This window comes from Girardinichthys multiradiatus, chromosome 1, assembly GCF_021462225.1.
Source record: "Girardinichthys multiradiatus isolate DD_20200921_A chromosome 1, DD_fGirMul_XY1, whole genome shotgun sequence".
NCBI classification, from domain to species: domain Eukaryota; kingdom Metazoa; phylum Chordata; class Actinopteri; order Cyprinodontiformes; family Goodeidae; genus Girardinichthys; species Girardinichthys multiradiatus.
In genome coordinates this window covers 13,216,759-13,239,532 of record NC_061794.1, presented here as the reverse complement: position 1 = coordinate 13,239,532, position 22,774 = coordinate 13,216,759, and the positions used below count along the sequence as shown (strand labels likewise).

At 38.2% G+C, this 22,774-nt stretch overlaps 1 protein-coding gene across 1 annotated transcript; it reads right to left on the bottom strand.

Annotated features, from left to right (window-relative positions):
- Nucleotides 1-4,495: 4,495 nt before the first annotated feature.
- mapk13 (mitogen-activated protein kinase 13) lies at nucleotides 4,496-22,495 on the bottom strand. Its single transcript, XM_047371759.1, has 12 exons — nucleotides 22,261-22,495; nucleotides 20,117-20,246; nucleotides 19,936-19,994; nucleotides 18,546-18,651; nucleotides 18,385-18,414; nucleotides 15,321-15,368; nucleotides 13,360-13,474; nucleotides 12,687-12,758; nucleotides 12,175-12,254; nucleotides 8,247-8,325; nucleotides 7,704-7,877; nucleotides 4,496-4,887 (listed from the first exon to the last, which is right to left on the bottom strand). Exons 1-12 carry the CDS (start codon nucleotides 22,371-22,373, stop codon nucleotides 4,802-4,804), a joined length of 1,092 nt encoding a protein of 363 aa, XP_047227715.1. The 5' UTR covers nucleotides 22,374-22,495; the 3' UTR covers nucleotides 4,496-4,801.
- Between the last annotated feature and the right edge of the window lie 279 nt (nucleotides 22,496-22,774).

Below are 22,774 nucleotides of genomic sequence, written 5' to 3'. Positions count from 1 at the left end.
GTAGAGCATACTTGTTTCAAAGTGTTTCAATGTGATATCCTGTGTTTCCCAAATATGGGGATGTTACTATATGATGACATTTAGGAAAAGGGTCTAATACCATATGTTACAGTAGGTGTCACAAATGAAAAAGAAATATTATGTTGGTTGTTGATATTCTTTCAGTTATAGTTTCAGTCTTGCTTGATTAGTTTGTTTGGTCAGGATCACAATTCTTTCATGCTTTTGTTTTCTGGACCAAAGGCCAAAAGGCTGAGAACCACTGTTATTATGTAATTTAGCAAAAAGTTTAATTGTTTAGGACAAAACAAACTATTTCATTTGAAAGGACTTAAGCAAAATTTCGAAAATGATTTTGAAATTATGTATCTACGTTAATAATAAAGCCACAGAATACATTGAATCACTATCGAAATGCCAGCATGTCCAATATTGCAAATGCAAAGGACAGATTAAAGACAACAATTGGTAGGCCATAATATTTCAAGTGCCATGTCATAAAATTCTGCTTTCCAACAATATATTTGACTACTTGGAGGGACTTTCACTATCCTTTATATCCACAGCTGATACACAGTTTAGTAACAAAGATTAGGATTCTCTGGGATTGTGGAAGAGAAAACAGAGTAGGGTGGAAAATCTTTAACCCATTGTTCAGCAATAATTGCACATGATCATGTTCTGCTAATATTGTGCAGTCCTAGTTAAAAGTAAGATAGTCATCGCATTTTAAAATCAGAGACATTAAATATTGTGAGTGCCAAAAACGCATGTGCATTTTGGATAATCTCAGACCTCTACTTCAAGCATCCCCCATAGGATCATATCCATACTACCACTATAGTCCATACAATATCCGTGATCAATGAAAGTGCAAAAATGATCAATTAAATATTTTGTATTATATCATTTTTCTTCTTCTTTTAGTGAGTTAATATGATAATACAGTTAAAGACAAGTCTGTTTTTTTAAGTGCAGAAAGAAAAACAACTTGACCGATGGTAGCAATAATTCTGCTAATTTAGTTTTTGTAAAATAATAACTTAAAGCGGTAGTTTATCAAAGAAACAATTTATTTATTGATATGAAAATAATAGGTATTTAAAAATCACATGTATACTTTACAAACATTTTTGCTCTTGGTGTAAATGTTTGTTCAATGCTCTTACTTACTTCATATAACATTTACTGACACTATATAACTGTGTTGTAGAAAATAAGTCAATAAGTTGTGAATTGAGTTTAAATAAGTCATAATGCAACAGACCAAGGAGTTACCCACCAATTCACGGTTGATACCTTTATTTTGACAGCAGGATACCTTGCTTCCTGTGGGTGGCAACTTAAAGGATACTTTGACACCAGCTGATTGGTAAAAGTTTAGCCTTCTTAGAGCCTGCCCCTTTACGTCATCAGGCCATGATTTTCGCGGGAGCGGAGCAAGCCACTTAATAGAAGCCTTGTTTGATTTATCTAATGAGTGATTCCTGATTATCTCCCTCTGCTGTCGCTCTCTGTGTGAGCTAAGCAACAATCTAAGTAAAATAGATTTTGGCCTATAATGACAACATTCACACAGGGGACATGCAATGCTTGCCTGAGGAGGTCTAAATGAGATTACACCCAATGTAAAATCTTAGCAAATCCTCCTTGCATCCATGGCCTCTTGAAAGAATGTGACATATTACTACACTGTGAATGGATTTTTTTATAAGTAAAAATTGTCAAGAAAATGTCAAAACACCTGCTTAAATATTACAGCAATGTCAAAAATTCTCAAAAAGGCAGTTTAAAATAGCCTAGTGAAGCAACGATGTCCCATCTTGTACGAAGTTTGTATTTCTAAGGTGCAAGAAACAGATTACAAGAAGGTGTAGTTTAGGGATGGGCCTTTTAGGATATTTACACAAAAACAAAATAAAAAAATATAACATGATCAATTTGCTTATATTTAAGACAAACCCAACAATTAAATAATAATATTTCTTTTAATATTTTCTTCTAATTTTCTTCAGAATTTTAATTTATTAATCTTAATTTATAGCTAAAAGATTTAATTTATTCCCAGTAACTTTTGTTTTATTATATCTTATTTTTAACATATATAGTTTTTATTTATCTCAGGTTTTATTCCATATAGCAAAGACTGTTTCGACAGCTTTCCTCTTTTTTTTTGACAGGAAAGTTTTAATTGCAATTGAATGTATGTTGGCATGTATGAATATGTGTGGTTCCCGTACATTGCCTGTGGTAGTTATACATGTGCATACTGTATTTCTGTGGGACATGTTTTCAATTTAAGTTTTTTTTTTGAGCGAGTTGATTGTGTGCGGATTTATTTTGGGTTTAATGTGAAAAGGTTTTTTCATTGCTGTTAGTACAATAAGTGCTTTATATATAAAGTTTGACCGATACACAGATTTAAGCAAAAATATATATTAATCTTCTGCTAAATTCAGTAGAAAAGTGTTTTTCTACTCTTTACAACTCCTGGAGTATAACAAGCTGATATAAGCTGGTTGACTAGTCAGGCTATCTGTTCTGGTAGCTAGCCTGCAGTCAGTTACTTAACAGATATGCAGCTCATAGGTTGACAACTGTAGTTTTAAAACAGCGTTACCTCATTAAGGTGATTGGTGGGGCTCCTTCAACTTTTACTCTCTGTGCTTTTTGCAACTGACAATATTTCACACCTTATTGTATCTTTCTGGTAATCGAGGGAATAGAACAGAAGCTTTCTTGAGGCCAGCTGGCTGACAGTAGACAGCAACATCTGTGGGAGGGGCAGCACTGCTTACTCTATACACTGTACATGGGGAGGAAAACTTCAGTTACTCTGGCACTTACTCTGCCATTGCATAAAAAGGCATTTAAATCGTAGGGATGGTGTGATGGAAAAGCTGTTTTAGAACTAAAATCTGGCCCGTGCCTACTGTTCTTTATTTAAATTTAAGTTTTAAAAGATCAGAGAAACATTGTGCAATATCTTGCACAACTACAACTAATGTGGACCACATGCATGCTCATAGGATTTATGTCTAATTGTTCAAAAACATTTTGACAACTAAACTCATATAAGTGATATTTAATTTACTATCAGAGGCCTTAAACAACAATAACAGTCATAGGCACAATTAGATTACATATACACTCACCGGCCACTTTATTAGGTACACCTTGCTAGTATCGGGTTGGACCCGATTAAGGCAGTTCCTTCAGAACTGCCTTAATCCTTGGTGGCATAGATTCAACAAGGTACTGGAAACATTCCTCAGAGAGTTTGGTCCATATCGACATGATAGCATCACACAGATGCTGCAGATTTGTCGGCTGCATCCATGATGTGAATCTCCCGTTCCACCACATCCCAAAGGTGCTCTATAGGATTGAGATCTGGTGACTGTTGAGGCCATTTGACTACAGTGAACTCATTGTCATGTTCAAGAAACCAGTCAAAGATGATTCGTGCTTTATGACATGGAGCGTTATCCTGCTGGAAGTAACCATCAGAAGATGGGTATACGCTGTTCATAAAGGGATGGACATGGTCAGCAACAATACTCAGGTAGGTTGTGGCGTTGACACGATGCTCAATTGGTACTAAGGGACCCAAAGTGTGCCAAGAAAATATCCCCCACATCATTACACCACCACCACCAGCCTGAACCGTTGATACAAGGAAGGATGGATCCATGTTGTTGATGCCAAATTCTGACCCAACCATCTGAATGTTGCAGCAGAAATCGACTCATCAGACCAGGCAACGTTTTTCCAATCTTCTTTTGTCCAATTTTGGTGAGCCTGTGGGAATTGTAGCCTCAGTTTCCTGTTCTTAGCTGACAGGAGTGACACCGGGTGTGGTCTTCTGCTGCTGTAGCCCATCTGCCTCAAGGTTCGACATGTTGTGCGTTCAGAGATGCTCTTCTGCATGCCTTGGTTGTAACGAGTGGTTATTTGAGTTACTGTTGCCATTCTATGAGCTTGAACCAGTCTGGCCATTTTCCTCTGACCTCTGGCATCAACAAGGCATTTGGACTCACAGAACTGCCGCTCACTGGATATTTTCTCTTTTTCGGACCATTCTCTGTAAACCCTAGAGATGGTAGTGCGTGAAAATCCCAGTAGATCAGCAGTCTGGCACCAACAACCACGCCACGTTCAAAGTCACTTAAATCACCTTTCTTCCCCATTCTGATGCTCGGTTTGAACTGCAGCAGATCGTCTTGACCATGTCTACATGCCTAAATGCACTGAGTTTCTGCCATGTGATTGGCTGATTAGAAATGTGCGTTAACGAGCAGTTGGACAGGTGTACCTAATAAAGTGGCCGGTGAGTGTAAATAGTAGCTGCTTACCTACTAGGGCTTCTGTAACCCCAATGTCCAGCATTTGTCTTATTGGGTTTGTTAAAATCTTGTTCATTAAAGATTTGTACTTGACAATTTATGTCACAATGCAGCAAAAACAACAACTACAAAAACAAAAACATCATATATAGACATTATCTTATAGTTTAATTGGAAAGCAGTATTACAGTAAATCTTACAGGAAACCCTGCAACATTTGTTACAATTAACTTGCAACACAATTTTCTGACATGTAACAATTTACATTTAAGAAAGAAGTTCACAGTCCAAAAGAAAATGGGACATTTTTATTTAAATAAATCACGATCAACACTGAATCTAAACACCTCAAAAGTAAAAGAAATAGTGTGATTTCAGGTCAGGAATATACAAGGGCACCATTGGCTGTGTGCTGTATCTGTTTGGGCATTGGGAGTTATGTTAAATCCATTATATCATGGAGGCATAGTGAGAGTGTTTTTTCTCTTGGAGTCCCGCCGTGGAAATGGTACAAAGCTTTTCACCTCTTTGTAACATAACCCTGTAAGAGAAAGGGCAGACAGTTTGGTTTCTGTACAGAATGCATGTTCACGACCGCATCTTTATTTACGGATGAAAAGATGTTAAATGCATGCAGTGCCTTGAACATATCATGGGACTCCTGGTAAAGATGAGTAAATGCCATCAAATAAAACAAAACAACTTTTATTCAAGTTTCACATTGAGAAAAACGTGCAAATCCAAGCTTGAATTAGAATAAATTTATTCGGACGGTGTGGGGTGGGGTGGTGGATAAATCATTGGTGCCAGAATTACTGGTTCCCATAAAAACAGCTGACAAACCAACATAACAGAAACCTTTTTGTAATTCTTACTTTTGTGAGTGTCTTGCAGCTTTTAATTATTAACCCATGACTTCCTATTTCCTTGGTGTATAAATATGACGTGTCAAAAAGGGTTATTTCTGTTCGCTACTCAGTGCAGCAGATCATCTGATTTTCATATTCAGATATAAAACAACTACAACAAAATTGCCGCTCACCTTAACTTGGCCATAAATACAATCGGATTTATAATTTAATAAATAATTTTGACCTAAAGGCTGAACGAAGACCAAGATTTATGTTGTGTCGTGTAGTGAGGATGACGGTGAAGGAGGTTAAAAGAGCTAAACATCCCCAAAGCTAACTCTTAGCTTCGTGTCAGGAAAAGGCCTTTTCTGTTCTACAATCGTAAACCTGTGATGATTGTTGAACTCTCCTGCAACTTGAACTGGTACCGTGTGCTTTGGTCAGATGACAATAAGACTGATCTTCGGGATAACAAACACTACAGGTGAGTTTGGCATAAAACAAAGGATTAATATCCAGAAACACATCTAACATCTAATGTTAAGCAAGCTGGAGGATCTGTGATGATGTGGCCCTGTGTTGTTTAGCATGCATGGCCTCACAAACTCCTTGAAATATCAGGACATTTTAAATAAATGTCAGGTGGACTCTACCAATAAAAGGAAAATGGGTCCTCAATGGGCAGTTCAATAGGTGAATGATCCAAAATATATGACCAAATCAACATATTTATGGTTCACCAGATACAAAATCAGTCTTGTCCAATGAATATCTCAGTCCACAGACCTAAATCCCATGGAAAACGTGTGGGGTGAGCTGAAGAGAAGAGAGTTTAAGAGAGGACCCATGACGCTGGATGAAGTTTCCTTTTTAATAAAGCTTATAGTTAGAGTGGCTTAGGTTATCCTGAGCTATCTCTGTAGTTATGCTGCTATAGGCTTAGGCTGCTGGAGGACATAACGACCACTTTCACCCTCTTCGCTACATTCTCACACTACTCTCCAAGTTTGCATTATTTACTGTTATTTCAGCTTTTAACTTTGTTCTCTCTCTATTCTCTTCCTAGAAGCTACACCTGGCCTGACTCTGTGTCTACCTGTGACACCTTTCTGGAGAGGGGAATCGTCCGAGCTTCTGCTGGCAACAACTTAATGCTCACCCTCTACCGATGATCCACATAGCCCTGTCTTTTAGTGTTTAACCCTTTCTCTCTCCTAGACATGGAGATTGACTGAGCTTTTACTGTGACTAATTATATGTGCTCTCTTTCAGACTCTAACCTTGAAAACTGGCTAAGAGTTTATCTGTTCTTTCTTTCTAGGTGAAACGACTAAAGGAGCTACATCCATTAACATTTACTTTTCCTTCCCATAGAAAGGACTCCTGGGTCAGTGCTTCTTTGTTCTCTTTGTCTCTGCTCTGTTCTCTCAAACCCCCAGTCGGTCGTAGCAGATGGCCGCTCACACTGAGCCTGGTTCTGCTGGAGGTTTCTTCCTGTTAAAAGGGAGTTTTTCCTCTCCACTGTCGCTACATGCATGCTCAGTATGAGGGATTGCTGCAAAGTCAACGCCAGTGACTGTCCACTGTCTCTACATGCTCATCCGGGAGGAGGGAATGCTGCGAGTCACTGACTGGATGCAATCTGCTGGGTTTCCTTAGATAGAAAAACTTTTTATCCAATTTGAATAAATAACTGAATCTGACTGCACTGTTCAATTGTTAGGATTAATTGGAATGTATGAACCTGACTGTTGTGAAGTGCCTTGAGACAACATGTGTTGTGAATTGGCGCTATATAAATGAACTGAATTGAATTGAAACTGAATTGAATTGAACTGGAGACTGTGGCAGCAGGAATGCTCAAAGTTCCTTCTTTCTGTATACTCCAGTTTTGTGGAATGTCAAAATAAGATGGGTAACATTTTACCGATTGGCACAATAAACTGAACTTGACTGCACTGTTTTATGAGTAGCACTGAACTCTTGAACCTTACTGAATGATTGGACTGAATTGGCTTGACTTTTTATATGTAAATTGGATCGGTTTTATAAAAGTGCCTTGAGTTAACATTTGTTGTGAATCCGCCTTATACAAATAAACTGAATTCAATACTAACATCTTTACTGTTAGAAAGTTATACTAATGATTAGTTGGGGTTTTACTGTTAGAAGTTGTTCTAGTAGCTACTTTTTAAAACAGAACTCACCATTTAGCATTTTGCCTTGTTTTTAGTTAAATGAGGATAGTACGGTATTTGAATGACACACATGCTTTCATCTGAGTTTCTATTTCCTTAACTTTAACAGTTAGTTTTTAGTATGACCTAACATACAAAGAAACTTTAACATTTAAGTAGGGTGTAATTACTTTTTACCAAGGATGGACGGGCAGATAATATACGACAGGGACTGTACATAAAAAAATAAACTGCATTTCATTCTTTATGCATATCTCATTACATTTATCCCTTAAAGCCCAGCGTTTGCTTTTGTTTTTTCCACTTACGCTTCCACTCATCTAGGGACAATGTGGCGTTGTCATGGCTGTCATCATATGGCGTAGGCTCGGGAAAGTCCTCCGGTTCCCGTAAACCATCAAAGTACGGGTGCTCCAGGGCAAGTTCAGCAGTGGGCCTCTCATCTCCATCCAGAACCAGCATCTTTTCAAGCAGGTTGATACCTGTCATGCACAAAAATGCAGAAAAGGGATCCAAGTTAAAAACAATCGTATTAGAAAACCCAGAGGATGCATCAAAGAATTTGTGTGTGTCACATGCCACAGATTAAACTGTGCAAGTTAATGTCACACAGTGCTATTAATTCAGTCCATCTCAGCAATTCTTGCACAAACATGGAACATCTCTATCAGTATTTAGAGATGAGAAAGCTCATCTTTCAAAGTCAGAAGGCAATAAAATCAACATGACATTCCAAAATAACCAAATGAAAAACTGCTGTTTGCTTTCTCAAAGTAGTACTTTGTTGTTATACAACGTTAAAAATAGGTATTTAAACAAACTGTATAAGACAAAGATACATTTGAACTCACCATTTTCACTGGCTCTGGGAAACAATGTTGAGAAGTCTTTTCTAGGATGGAGAGGGAGGCTCTTAATATAATTTCTGGCCTATTTTAGAGATGTAAAAAGTCAAGAAACAGACAAGGAAATATTTCATTTTATTAGATAAGCATGTATGAAAAACGATTAGGAAATTATGATCATCACAGTAGTGTGAAAAAAATAGGACTTTCGAAGATGGCCTGCATGGTTTTCTAACATTGGTGCATTTGGATATTAATTATCAATTTTAACAATACTGAAATTCAAGTTATTTAAACACATAATAATAAACAGAAAAAAAGACCTTTATAAAGATCTGCAAAATGTAAGAACAATGCAATTTTTGGTGAGGAATAAATAAGGACACCTCCACATTTATTCCCACACATAAGGCACACATGATCAGAACATTGCTACTCGGTCTTTCGAAGGATGTTTGCCCTGATTAAAACTTAAACATTCAGTGTGGTGTGCTCCTGACTGTTGAAGTGAGAGGGAACACCATGGCCAGATCCAAAACGTTGTCTGAGGCCTTCAGAAAGAATATAGTAGCATCTTATAGATCTAGAAATGGATTTAAAAAGGTCTCAAAGGATCGAAACTCAGGTTTCTACAACTTGCTTTGGGTCAGGCCGTCTTTGCAAGTTCGCCTTTATACCATGTGTCAGAGGGTTTTCAGGAAGGAGTTAGATCGTCTGTAAAAATATTAAAGCTGAAGCAGAAGTGGACCCTGCAACATGACAACTCATAAAAATACAAGAAAAACCAGGCTCTGGCTGAAAAATAAGAAATGCAAAGTCATGGGCTGAGTCAAAGCCCAGATTTTGATTTCATGGGGGTGTCCTGAATGTGCATGAAAGAAGTCCCTCAAACACCTCACAGCTGTGAGGAGTGTCACAAACGTTTCTCAGTCTGTCAGAGACTGGTAGATGGCTAGATGGTTCTTTCAGTCAAGTGGATTACTATTAGCTATTAGGGGGTAGGGTGTCCTAACTTTTTCCTCCAATAGAAAATGCTTTTTCTTTTTTTTTGTGGTAAGTAGAACAAGGTTAAGATTTGGGGTTTCAGTGCAATAAATCACCTTCTTTTCCAGAGATTAAAAAAACGAGATTAGAAATGTTGACTTTAATTGAACCAACTAATGCATTTGCTTCACATGATTCTGATTTCTATGACACAAAGAAGACAAAATAAGAGATTGATACTTTTATTTCGATGTCAAGAGCAAGATAGTTTTCAGCTTTAACTTCTTCAAGTTGTTCGGATAGTTGTGTTTTAAATTTAATATTTGCGTGTGGTAAAATAGTCTCTGTGAATAAATATACACATAAGTAAAAATCACATTTACTGTTTACTTTAGGGCTGCAACTAATGATTTGCTAATCGATTATTCTGTTGACTATTTTTCTAAATTAACCCATTAATAATGCGTAGCAAAAGATGCAGAATTTGAACCAGGTGAGGTGAAAAGTAAGCCACTTGAGGAGTTCTGGATAGAGCCTATTTACAGACGAAGAAGGTTTTTTGATTGTAAAAGCGAAATGTATTTATTTTTTTGTACAATTATGGCTTAATTACTGCTCTGAATGGGTTGTTGTTTCAGCAAATGGCATATTATAGTCTGTATACTCCAGTTAACGATTTTTCAATTACTAAATTAGTTTAAGATTATTTCAATTATCGATTAATCACGATTAATCCAAATAACTGTTTGAGCCCTAGTTTACATATACACATCTTGAGCTTCAATGTCATTAATCTGGAGTTTAAATGAATTAACCGAGTCTTTCTTTTCCAGGGTGAAATGATTATACATCATGTCTAAAAACAGCCTAACCGGGGTCAACGGTTTCTTTTTAAATCTTACATTGCTTTATGTTCCTGATCAGGTAAATTGATTGTGGATTTTCTCTAATCCAGACAAGGCCAAAGCTATGAATTTAGAAACACAATTTTTTTTTATTAACATATAGCCTTTAGAAAGTGGCACTGAAGGTTCTAGCATGTCTTAGGGTCACATGGTCAAGATCTATTAAGTTCTGGTTACTGATCATGATTTGCAGCAGATGGCGTTTTTTCTTTGCCAGCAGGAAAATTGTTAGCTTGACAGCATTTATTGGAACATCAGAAAATCTAATTAACTTGGAGATCTGAGAAAAACCATTGCAGATTTACAAAAACCGATTAAGTGTTTTGGAGCCATTCCTACATTAATGAGCCACTGCTTTGCCAAGATCTAGAAAACCTGCAGTTGAAAGAAATGTATTTTGTGATTTTCATGAAAAGCTTAAGAACCAATAAAGCTCAAGCCTGCCATGAACTGAAAACTGCAGGGAACACCCATGTCACTTTCTACAGTGAAGCGAGTTTTACGTCAGCATGGACGTAAGAGCGTGCTGACCAAGAAAGAAGCCCTGTCACTACAGATAAAGGACACCATTTAAACTCAACTGGATAAGTCAAAAGCCTTCTGGAGAAAAGGTTTATGTTCAGATGGTAAATCTGTTTGGAGCAGTTATGGTAATCATTTTAAAGCCATGAACCTTGTACCAACTGTCAAGCATGGTGGTGGCACCATTATGCTGTGGGATATTTTCCCTGTTAGTGGTGACAAATCTCACAAAGTGGACAGAGAAAGGAAAGATTCTTCAAGTTGAACTCCAATCAACAGCTAGAAGGTTGAAAATTGGATAGTATTGGGTTTACTAACAGGATCCCAAAAACAAGTCAAAACTGGATTCAGATTGGATAAAGCAGGGCGACATTAGGATTCAGAAATAGACTTCCCATAGACCCAGCCTTAATCCTATTAAATATTTGTGGAATAAGCTGGGTGCCTGTCAGGAAAAAAACTAATTACAAGACGTCTCTAAATTCTGACAAGAGCAGTGGTCAAATATCTAACCAGAATGACGCTGTAAGCTGGTTGATGGCAAACTGTGTGGCTGCGGTGTAGTTTGCTAAGGGACATCTCATAAAAACTCAGCGGTGTTGTATGTATAAGTCTAACCCTGTGCGTATCACTTTGACCCTGTATGGATTAGAGAAAATCCACAATAAATTCAATCGAAGCCGTTTTTGTGTAATTTGTGATAATGTCCATGCATGATTTTCAAAGACTGACATAATAAACATGAGTTATAAAGTGGTATGAGTTACTTTATAACTCATGTTATGAAGTATGTCTTCAGCCACATTCACACATCTCTTTTATATCAATACCAACAAAACAAGACCGTTTTTGTGGCGATCAGCTTTTTTTGTTTCCATGCATTTTGAAAGAGTATAAATCATCAATTGAAACAATAAGATATTAAGCTCTGCAGCTCTTAGTGGTTTGGGGAGGTGTCATCACACCTAAAATCTGTTTTACTTTTATTTTGAAGGCAGAGACTAAATTCTATTAGGTATTCAAGAGAAAAGCATTATAATGTTTGAGGATTACAGTATTTCAAAAATATGTGGCTAAAATGGGAGTCACAGGACACAAAAGGGTCTTGAGGGTAAAGAATGTAGGCATGTATGAGAATCTAATATATTAGAACAGAACACATAATACAGGAGATGCACAAGGGATTTTAAAACTAAAAGTAACAATCTCATCTCGGTCAAATTTCATAAAATTAACCTTTAAAATGAGAAAGGTTTGTAAAATGTACATAATTGTTTTCTAAGGTGCCTTAAGGGTTCAATAGAAGACATTGTTATTATCCCACTTCACTCCAGCCATGTAGTTAATTTAGGCTTAATTTTCACTTACACTGACGCAGAAAAATCAAACGCATAATGTCACAACAAGGCTTATAAATTTTGGGGGTAAAAAGAGTAAGAAATTAAGAGTTCTGTGTGAAATCGGACATGTCTTCATGACTGACTTGTATTTGTGTTGCATTAATATATTAAGACTCGTCTTACCTCTGGACTTTCAAGCTTCTGTATAAACTCTTGCCCAGGCACTCCACAGACTTTCATGATCTGAGATAGCTGGTCCATGTCTGGTTATTAAAGAGTTACAGTAAAAAACCTGGTGCAATCAATAATGGTTGGCTAACAAGCCCTGGGAATACTTGGTTTGTAAACAGATTCATTAAAAACAGGACAGCCACTTAATAAAAACAGAGCAAATTTCATTTTCTAATAGGCCATATAAATCGGTAAAATGAATGGGAAGTTAAATATACTAACCATGTTAAATTAAATGTAAAAGCATGGTAGAATTCTCCCACAGGACACATGTTGCTCAAATATGTAATTTACAGTAATTGCCCTTTGTGATTCATTTTGGACCCATTTTATAGGTCTCACTAAATTAACATGTTGCTGTTTATTAAAAAGGCTATCAATCTTTTTTATTACCATGTGGTTCCAAAAATATAATAAAAAAACAGATAAAAACTTTTGAATGGATGAGGGACATTAAAGGATACAGTCTTTTCCTTTAAAGAGGGTTTTTCCACTGATCATTTCAGCCATGATGCAGCCTACAGACCAAATATCCACTAAAGAAAAAGTGAGAAAGAAAAGAAACATCAGTTACAACCAAGTCAGAATATATCAATATCAGAGGCTAAAGTCTTGTAGGGTGGAATAGAAATGAAGAAGGTGGCATTTATACGGCACAGCTCAGTTCTTACAAGAGGGAGGTGAATCTGTTGTGCTGCTGAAATTGCGGAACATCTGGTCAGTAATACTATCATTATAAGTGAGGAAACCTGCTCTCTGTGCCAAATTTTCATTTTCACAGCATGCTTCCAAAATGAAAAACATCTCCTAGAGAAACATAAATCCTGAGACAGACAGTCCCATTGCAACGACAGATAGTCGTGGCAGTTCAATCAGGCTGCTGTCGTACCACTCTGTGAGAACAGCTAATGGAAAAAAAAGGAGTTTCAGCACAAGACGTTTCACAATGAAACGCTATCTTGAAAATGCATTTTGGGAAATAAGTGGATTTAAAAACCCGCTGACCCTGAAAAAACAAAAACAAAACACACGTTTCATGTAGAACAGGGTGTTTCCACGTGACAAGCAGACAGTTACAGCACGTAGAGGCGAGAACAGGAGTACATTAATAATATGTAACAGCTGCAATTGTCTTGCCAGTCTGGGTGTAGTGCATCCAGTTCAGAATGACCTCAGGGGCCCGGTACCAACGGGTCACCACGTAGCCCGTCATCTCCGCATCGGTACTGCGAGCCAGCCCAAAGTCCAGGATCTGTATCGGCACCAAAGAAACTAATAACAATCTGCATCAGGAGCACCACAGGCAAAAGATTTTCAGTTTTACAGGGATACATATTTGTTTCATATTATAAAACAAGCCTTATCTTCATCTTGTAATTTTAACACTAAACAAAAACCTCTCCACTATCTACAGCGCCTTGCAAAAATATTAATACGTCTTGAAACGTTTTATATTTTGCCACTTTACAACCAACTTGGACACATTTTATTGGGATTTAATGCGACACACCAGCACAAAGTGGTAGATATTTTTAAAAAAGAAGGTAAATAAAAAAACATGTTTTCAAACTTTCTAACAAAAAGTAAAAATAAATACAAATCTGAAGGATGTGGCAAGCATTTGTATTCCACCGTGTTTATTCTGTTACCCCCGAATAAAATCCAGTGCAACCAATCCTCCTCAGGAGTCAGCTAATTAGTGAGTAGAGTTCCCCTGCGTGTAATTTCATCTCAGTAAAACCCAGCTGATGTCTGAAGACCTCAGAAATGTGTTAGAGAACATCAGTGAACAAACACCACCACAAAGACCAAGGTCCACAGCAGACAGGTCAGGGAGAAAGATGTGGAGAAGTTTAAATCAGGTGTAGTACATAAAACAAGGTCCAAAACTTTTAACTTCTCACATCTGAAACGAAACTTCACCTGAATCTGAAGAGTAGGTTACAACTGCACACCTACAGTGAAAAATGTACGTTTTGAAATGGCCCAGCCAGAGTCCTGAATAGAATCTGACAGAGAATCTGTAGAGTGACCTAAAGATTAGGGTGATGTTTTATTATCTGTTGAGAGATTCCCGTCTCATTTTGTATCAGAAACAAACGCCTTGGCTTGAAAATAATCTCAAATGTAAATTTGCCAAAGGTATGAATATTTTTTCCATCACTGCACCAAGATATGGTCGCCCACCTAAGTGGACGGGCCGGTCAAGTTGAGTACTAGTCAGTGAAGGAACCAAGACATCCATGGTCACTCTGGCGGAGCTGCAGAGATAGTCAGTTTTAATCTTTTGGCCTGTAACTGAACATTTTGACCTACAAGCAAAACACTGTGTGACAAAAAACTAATGCTACACATCACCCTGAATGCACCAACCCCACAATTAAACATGCTGTTAACAGCATCATGCTTAGGGGTTCCTCTTCTTCACCATGGACAAGGAATCTTGGTCAGGGTTGATGGGAGGACACAAACACAGAACAATCTTGCAGGAAAACCGGCTCGAGGATGCAAGACTTAACACTGGAGCGGAGGTTCACCTTCCAGCAGGGGGCTGATCCTGAACATACAGCAAGGCTTACAGAAGAATGGCCCAGTCAAAGTCCAGACCTAAATATAACAGGAACTCCATGGCAAAAATGGAAAACTGAGGACCACCAACACCGTTCCTCCAATCTGGCTGAGCTTGAGCTGTTTCGCAAAACAAAATGGGCAAAACAATTCTGTCTGTGGATGTGCAAAGCTGGTAGAGTAGAGAAATAACATATAAGACCTGCTGTAAGTGCAGTTAAATGTGGTTCACTAATGTTCTCTAACAAACATCTGAGGCCTTCACAGACCTGCTGGATATATACTCATCTTCCATTTTACACAGGACTCTCTTTTGGGATATGAGAATGAAGGGGTCTGAATACAAATACACCCCCAACTTTACAGATTTTATCTGCAAATCTTTGAAAACCGTGTATCCTTCTCCTTCCAGTTCACAATTATGTGTTACTTTATAATGGTCTGTTGCACTAAAATCCTATTAAAATACTTTAAAGGTGTATGAATACTTTTGCGAGACACTAGAAGTGTTTATATTTTAAAGCTCGTACCTTCAGTTCGCAGTCTTGATTAACAGCCAGGTTTCCAGGCTTAAGATCCTGGGGGGAAATGAGATGAGTGATGGTTAAGTGAGGCACATAGTAATTAACAAGAAATAATAGTGATTCCACTCCACACTCAGCATAAGAAGCTTTAATGTATCAGTCCCTGTGGTCTAACATGGCTCAGCTGTTTGCTTCAATGCATCAGTAACGTGTTTTTTCTGCTTAACACAAGCCTCATCGTGTGATTCAACCACAAGCCTAACATAAAATACTACGAAGCATTTCAATACTGTGGCATGATGTGATAAGCTGTCACTGAGTGTCGTTAACACCGGAACAGCTTTGGGAATTAACAGAGTAACAGCAGGGTAGCAACAGTTTCTACACTTGAAATACAAAAAAACCAAACAAATCCTCACAGAACCACCGGGCACGATACGCTAAGTACAAACGCAGCTTACAGAATCGATTCAGCATCAAAACACACTAAATGAAGACGGAACAGAGTAAAGATGACTGAGGTTCACATGTCGCACAAGCTGTTTATTTTGGCCCACTGTAAGAACCTTTAACATGTTTACTCTGTGTCCACAGAGTAAACTATACAATATGTTCCTGTCTTTAATTTCTGCTGGTAAATAACTGATCTCAATTATATTCTATTAACAAAATGACTTCATTTTGGTGCTAAAGACACATGCCAGTGATTTCTACTCACTAACGATGAAGAAAAAAAGCACACCGGTTCCCCCCAAAATATGAAGCTTTTAAAAAGACATGGCTTCCAGCTAATATAGAATATAGCATGTATTCGGGTTAATTTCGTTGGGGCAAGCAGTGAGGATGGACCTAAACTTTGTAAAATTTTGATATAGATTTTAAATAATTTCCAGTCAAGTCTAATCCTTCCCATTGAGGAACAACAGTATGATGAGAGTTCAAGGGGTTTAGGTTGACTGGTTTTAAGCTTCACTCTGAGGATGGGTGCTGCTGTAGAGGGTGAAACTGAAGCAAATGTTGAGCAGGGTATTAAACATTATCATAAGAATCTGAATATACTTACCAGTCACTCTATTAGGTACACCTATTTCATTGCTCATGTGGTGAAGACAACTTGCTGAGGTTCAAAGCAAGCATCAGAATGGGAAACAAGGGGTATTTATGTGACTTTGAATGTGGCAAGGTTGTTAGTGCCGACAGTCTAGTCTGAGTATTTCACAATCTGCTGATCTGCTGGGATTTTAATGCACAACCATCTCTAAGGTTTACAGAGAATGATCCGAATAAGAGAAGTATCCGGTAAACAGCAGCTGTATAGATGAAAATACATTGTTGGTGTTAGAGGAGAATAGGAATACTGGTTCAAGGTGGTAGAAAGGCAACAGTAGTACCAAAGGACTACTCTTTACAACCATAGTATACAGAATACTGTCTCTAAATGCACAACATGTAGAACCGTGAAGAAGACGGGCTACAGCAGCAGAAGACCACACTGGTTCTCCCTCCTGTCAGCTAAGTAATTGAAACTAAGGCTACAATACACACGGACTCACCAAAACCGAACAACAGATTGGAAAACAGGAAAAACTCAATTTCAGCTGCAATATTCAGATGGTCGGGTCAGAATATAGTATAAGCAAAATAGAAACATGGTTCCATCCTGTCTTGTATCAACAGTTCAGACTTCTGGCGGCGGTGTAATAGTGTGGGGGATATTTTTGGCAGAGCTTTATTGTAGCTGACCTTTTCCGGATCTTTAGGACCATAGTGTACACATGTTCTGATGGTGACTCCCAGCAGGATAATTCACCATGTCACAAAGCTCAAATGACCTTATACTGGTTTCTTGAACACGACCAAGAGTTCATTGTTTTTCCATGGCCTTCACAGTCACCAGATATCAATCCATTAGAGCACCGTTGTATTACAACTATGTAACAGAATGGGAGATTTGTATCATGGGGCAGATATCAAATCTGCAGCATCTGCATGATACCATCATGTCAATGTGGACCAAAATCTATGAGCAATGTTTCAGACATGTTGTTGGACCTATGCCGTGAAGAATTAAGGCAGTTCTGAAAACAACAGGGCATCTAACCGGGTACCAACATGGTGTACTGAATAAAGTGGGTGTATATTTCTGTTATAATATTTCTGTTTTACTGGTTTCTGTGTATGCTCTGCTCTCGTAAATGCTACATGCTGTTTGTAGCGCCTCATCCTGTTATGTGACGTGAAAGTAGAATTTGAATTATGTATAAATCCCGTTTTCTTTCCCCAGTTTATGCTGCCTCGGCTATATACAGCTTTAATAACCCTGTTTAAAGGGTTTAGAGTTAGGTTTAGATCAGAAACACTGGGATGCATTTTGTATGAATGGAAGGTGAGCTTCATTGCAACAGAGGGACTGCATGGTCTCTGCTTATGTTTGCATGATGGTAAATTGAAATAAAAATTTGAGGTTTGAATTGTTTGAGGTGGTGTAAATTCTCTTTTTCTGGTCACGTTGTAACAACAAAAAAAGAAATATAAACCTAATATGATTAATTAGAAACACAATTAATTGATCTGCTATTGAAACCCAAATAGTTTGCTAAAAATAAATGAATTCCAGAGTCCAATTCAAAGAATAAATCTTCATTTTGCACAGTTTTGCAGTTTCGTCCCTATGCCTTCCTAAACATCCCTCACCGATCCTCAGAGCCAGGAGTGCTTTGAATGCACCATGGTGCTTTTGGATGGCACTTGGAGATGGAGAGCATAATGAACTGGGAAGGCTGAAGCAGTAAAGAACAACATAAAACAAAAGGAACTGGGATTAACCCCTTGAAGTGTACTTTTCCTCCTCCACAGGCAGAAAGTAAGGGCGCTGGGTGTGGCCTAACAATTCTAGACATGCAGTCCAACATCAGAGAATTCAACTCATCCTACCAGTTCGAGCAGATTCTAGCTGACTCATGATTTTTAGTTACTAAAATAAATAACAGTCAAGTGTAAGAAAAACCAAATGTATGCAATCTGATTCAAAACATTTGCTGACACAGGTTATAATGTATTGATTGCTTACCCTGTGGATGATTCCTGCCTTGTGAATGTACTGCAGAGGGCGAAGCAGAATTGAAGGTACAGTTTTTATTGTGCACCTAAAATTTAAGGCATTTTATGTGTTTTTTAAATCTTTGTAGACCAATAAAATTCAGATCCTTAATATTTTGGGAAAAGTCTCACCCTCAGTCCACAGAGCATCTGGTAAACGAGAAACTGGACTTTGTCTTCAGAGAGATGACCCCTCACCTTTGACAGGTCGGTGTACATGTAAGGCATCACCAGATAGCTGAACAAAAAGATGGAGAGTGGTGGGTAGGTGTTAATATCCTGCTATACTCCACACCCTGGTAAACAGGGCTTTTCATGAGGAGCTTAGGATGTTTTGTACACTTAAGCAAGTCTCAATAGAAGATATTCAACCTCTTTTGAAAGCTCCTACTGAGCTGCTGCAGCTAAACTCAGGCGTTCTTCACAAAACGAAAGTTCAAAATAAACCAATCCTCCTTTTTAGCCATCTAATAATAAGTGTTTGCCCATTCTTATTTGCAAAACAGCACAAGACCTTCAGACTGGATAGAGAAGATCTGTGGTAACAAGTCTTGCTTCAGATTCTCAGATGGACGTAGGTCTAAACTAAAATTAAGGCTGCGTCTTTCTACCACATAAAAATGCATTGATCTAAACCATTCCTTCGTAGCTCCGGCTTTAGGGTTAGAGTGATTGTCGACCTGCAAGGTTAAAATCTGCTCCATCTCCAGACCCTTTGCAGCTATTATCAGCTTTTCTTCCAGAATTGTCCTGGATTTATCCATCTATCTTCCCATGAACTTACAACAGTAATTCCTACAGCTTGATGTTGCTACCAAGATGTTGTCCTTAGTGTTTTGCATGTAGGGCAAATGGTTCTGTTTTGCCTCATCTGATCAGAGCACCTTCTTCCACGCGTTCAAATAGTCTCTAATAGACTCTCGGATTAATGCGCTCACTACACAGTCTGTCAGTTTAGCTTAGCAGCCATGTCTTGGTGCTCTGTGAGATGTTTAAAGCATTGATCATAAAGGTTTATGATCTCTAACAATGCCTAAAACTGATCCACACGTTTCTCCCTGACCTGTCTGCCTTGCTCCTTGATCTTCATGATGCTGTTTGTTCTCCGTTATGTTCTCTAACAAACATCTGAAGGCTTTATTGTGTCTCTAAGGTATTTATTTTAACAAGTAATTCATGTTAAGAATCATAATGCGACAGCACAAAGAAAATGCTTTTAGTGCGTAGGAACACAGTTAAAGCAGCACGAACACGCCTTTCTGGAAAAGCAAAACCCAAAGTACACTTTCAAACTTTTCCAAGCTCCTTAAGGGCTACAGAAACATGTTACGGCAAGTCACTGAAGCAATCTGACATGTTCCTGCCACAAAGGAGGAGATAAGGATTATTGTTTTTTATTTAAAAAGCAGCTGTCTAGTTCTTGTAACAGACAACAGGTCTTGTTCCCAGAGCCTCAGGTGTGTGCTCAAATTGCAGATCCTCATAAGCTGAAAGCCCATGTCAGTGTGGCAACAATACTCACAAGTCCTGGAAATCATCCAAGCTGGAGGCAGGTGTAAACACATCCAGGAGTCCAATCACCTGGATTGAATGAGAGACAGAAATTTACAGAAAGAATTTTATTTTAGAAACAACACCAAAAAGTGCCAATTCAAGGCTATAGACACATCTGCAGTCTGTTGTACTGAGCTCCATCTCCTTACATTCTCATGCTTCATGTGTTTGAGCAGCCGGAGCTCCCTATAAGCCCTCTTAGCAAAGATCTCCGACTGAAAGGGCCTGTGGAGCTTCTTGATGGCCACTTTCTCTTTACTCCTGTCGTTTATTGCCGAGCTGTGGGGGAAGATAAAACACACAGCAACACATCATTAGCTTAGTGCTACGTCTGCATGGGTATCACAATGAAGGCACCCCTGTGAAGTCAGAACAGAGGAGAAATGAAAGGATGAGTAGTCCTGAGGTTTTGCTCTTTAGGAGATTTGCATCTAAGTACAAAGAATGAGTGGTGGTCTGCCGTTTTCAAGGCTCAGCGTGGAAATGTTTGGTAACTTTTGATGTGCACGCTTGCAGTGATCTGCAGGGCACCCATATGTGGGAGGACAGGCTCGTTAGACTATTTGGAGCTGTATCCACCAACATCATACATCATACAAATCACTTGTGCGTAGTGCTGTTTACAGCCCTGATGCACCAACATAAAACTTACTGTAGCGTACGCACGCAGCAGCTAACGCATGTCACCGTACGTCTGCAGGAGGTACAACACATGAAACTGTTCATTTTGATGCTGTCTATCGTTTCTATGATCTCTTTGCTTTTTCTGTGATGAGAGTTTATAAAAGATGTGCTGTTTGAGGAAATTACAGGTAAAAGTGACTGAGTTCATGAGATGTTGTTTCTTTTAAAGTTCAGCCTTTTTAACTCCCACGCTGCTCTGCTTAACAGCCTGGTGAACATTGTTTTTTTCACCAAAACAGGCTTGCTCCTTGCACTGTAAATACAAGCTATTAGGCTGTAATTTGACACACAGCTGGCCAGAACTGCACTATATGTGTTTTTTGAGGAAGTTAATTTGTATCCATAACAAGAAAAAGACATAAAACCGCACATATTTGTGTTTTTGTTTTTTTTTGCTGATCTCTTTAAAACTATTCTGAATAAGTCCACATATTTGCTAAAGTAGATACACAGTTAAGTCATCTAATTTGACCATAATGGGGATAGATGATGGTTTATACATTAAAAAAACAAGTGATAAGTAAATATTTCTCATCCTCATTGTTGGAGGAATTAATATTTTGATATCAAATGGAAAAAGTTTTATAGTTGTGTTTTATTCCAATACTTTTTAAATTATAGCACTTCAGTTTTTCCAAAAATAATAAAAAAGGTCAACTGCTTCCATGCTGCACATCCACCGCAAGGAATCAGCAAGTAAAGAAAATGGATGGATAGTTGGTCCCAGACCTTAATCCATTTAGGGTTGGGATCAACAACTATTACCTTGTTATAGTTGTAATATATACATGTGTTACTCTATAAAGATCAGAACTGGAAAAGTTAGAATATTCAGCATAATAAAAGCTTTAAAGCTAAATGTAGCAATAAATTAATTCAAGCCTACAAAAATCCACATAGCACTAAAATGTTACATAATTCTAGCAGCAGTAGCAATAATTGTTTCTCTTGTGTCTTCACTAAAAGCAATCATGTTTTTAATTTTTTGAATTATTGCTATACATTAAAAACGGTAGTATTTTTACACAGGGTTAATACACTGTGAAATAGTTATACTAACCCATGTCTAGGTATATATGACATAAGGTTTTCAAGCCTGTAATATAAAAGTAAAGCATCAAAGTACATTAAAACTGAAAATCAATATGTGGCCCTAAAAGTCAGTGCAGATGAGTGATGCTCACCTAATCTACTGCAGTCAGTATATCTGCTTCAACACACTTTTTTCATCTGGATGATCTAATGGTTGTATAATGTAGCAGCAACATGAGACAACATGCACAACCTGATACTTGCACATTAGAGCAAGGCGAAGGAGGCCATCTTTAATACAGATATTATCAATACATCCTTTTCCACTGTACATTGATACACATATAGGCATGCAAGGTAGGCGTTTGTTTGTTGAAAATGACAGATTTTGATGGGAAGTGGTGGAAGCTGCTAACTTGCCTACGTAAGTTTTGGCATGTTAGTGATCCACAGGATATCACTCCAGGCCCACCACACGCTGCATGCAGCTGCTGTAAGTGTCATCAAAAGCTGAACATTGCGTATACACCGAGTCTACACACACACACACACACACACACCTCCAGAAGTCACTCACCATACCGCGCCGTACGCCCCGGTTCCTATCTGCTTCAGTCGGGTATATTTCTCCTGGACTTCCCACACTGTGCTGTTGATTTCCTCACGGGAGAAATGTCTCTGAGCCTCCATGATGGAGAGCAGCAGGCGAAGCTAAGGAAAACTTCTGCTTCTTACCTTCTCTTTCGGCTTCGTCTGTCACTTGCTGAGGGAGGAAAGCAAAAACACCAGGCAAGCAAAGATGTCACTCCCCTGTTCCGGTTATGGTATTTCAAAATAAATCCTCGAAGTAGCTAAAAACATGACCGGTTACTGCTTTAGAGCTCATGGTGTTTTCTATTTGAAGTCGGTATTTCCAAGTTACAAGTCGGAAAAATCAAATAGAACCCTCCTTGACGTCGAAATATCTACTTGGAGGGACCCAAGCTATCCCCAAGTTCAGATTCACATAAAACATTAAACATTTACCCAGAGGCACACAGCACTGTGTACTATTAATGAACATATTTCGTTTCTGCTTAAACGCAGAGAAA

Excerpts from the sequence above, each read along its gene's own strand:
- mapk13 (XM_047371759.1), bottom strand. The coding sequence starts at position 22,373 with ATGGAGGCTCAGAGACATTTCTCCCGTGAGGAAATCAACAGCACAGTG. Across the intron at positions 15,369-18,384 it reads AGGCAGGAATCATCCACAGG|GATCTTAAGCCTGGAAACCT; the intron begins GTAAGCAATCAA and ends ATTTCCCCCCAG. Across the intron at positions 7,878-8,246 it reads TCCCAGAGCCAGTGAAAATG|GTATCAACCTGCTTGAAAAG; the intron begins GTGAGTTCAAAT and ends TGTGCATGACAG.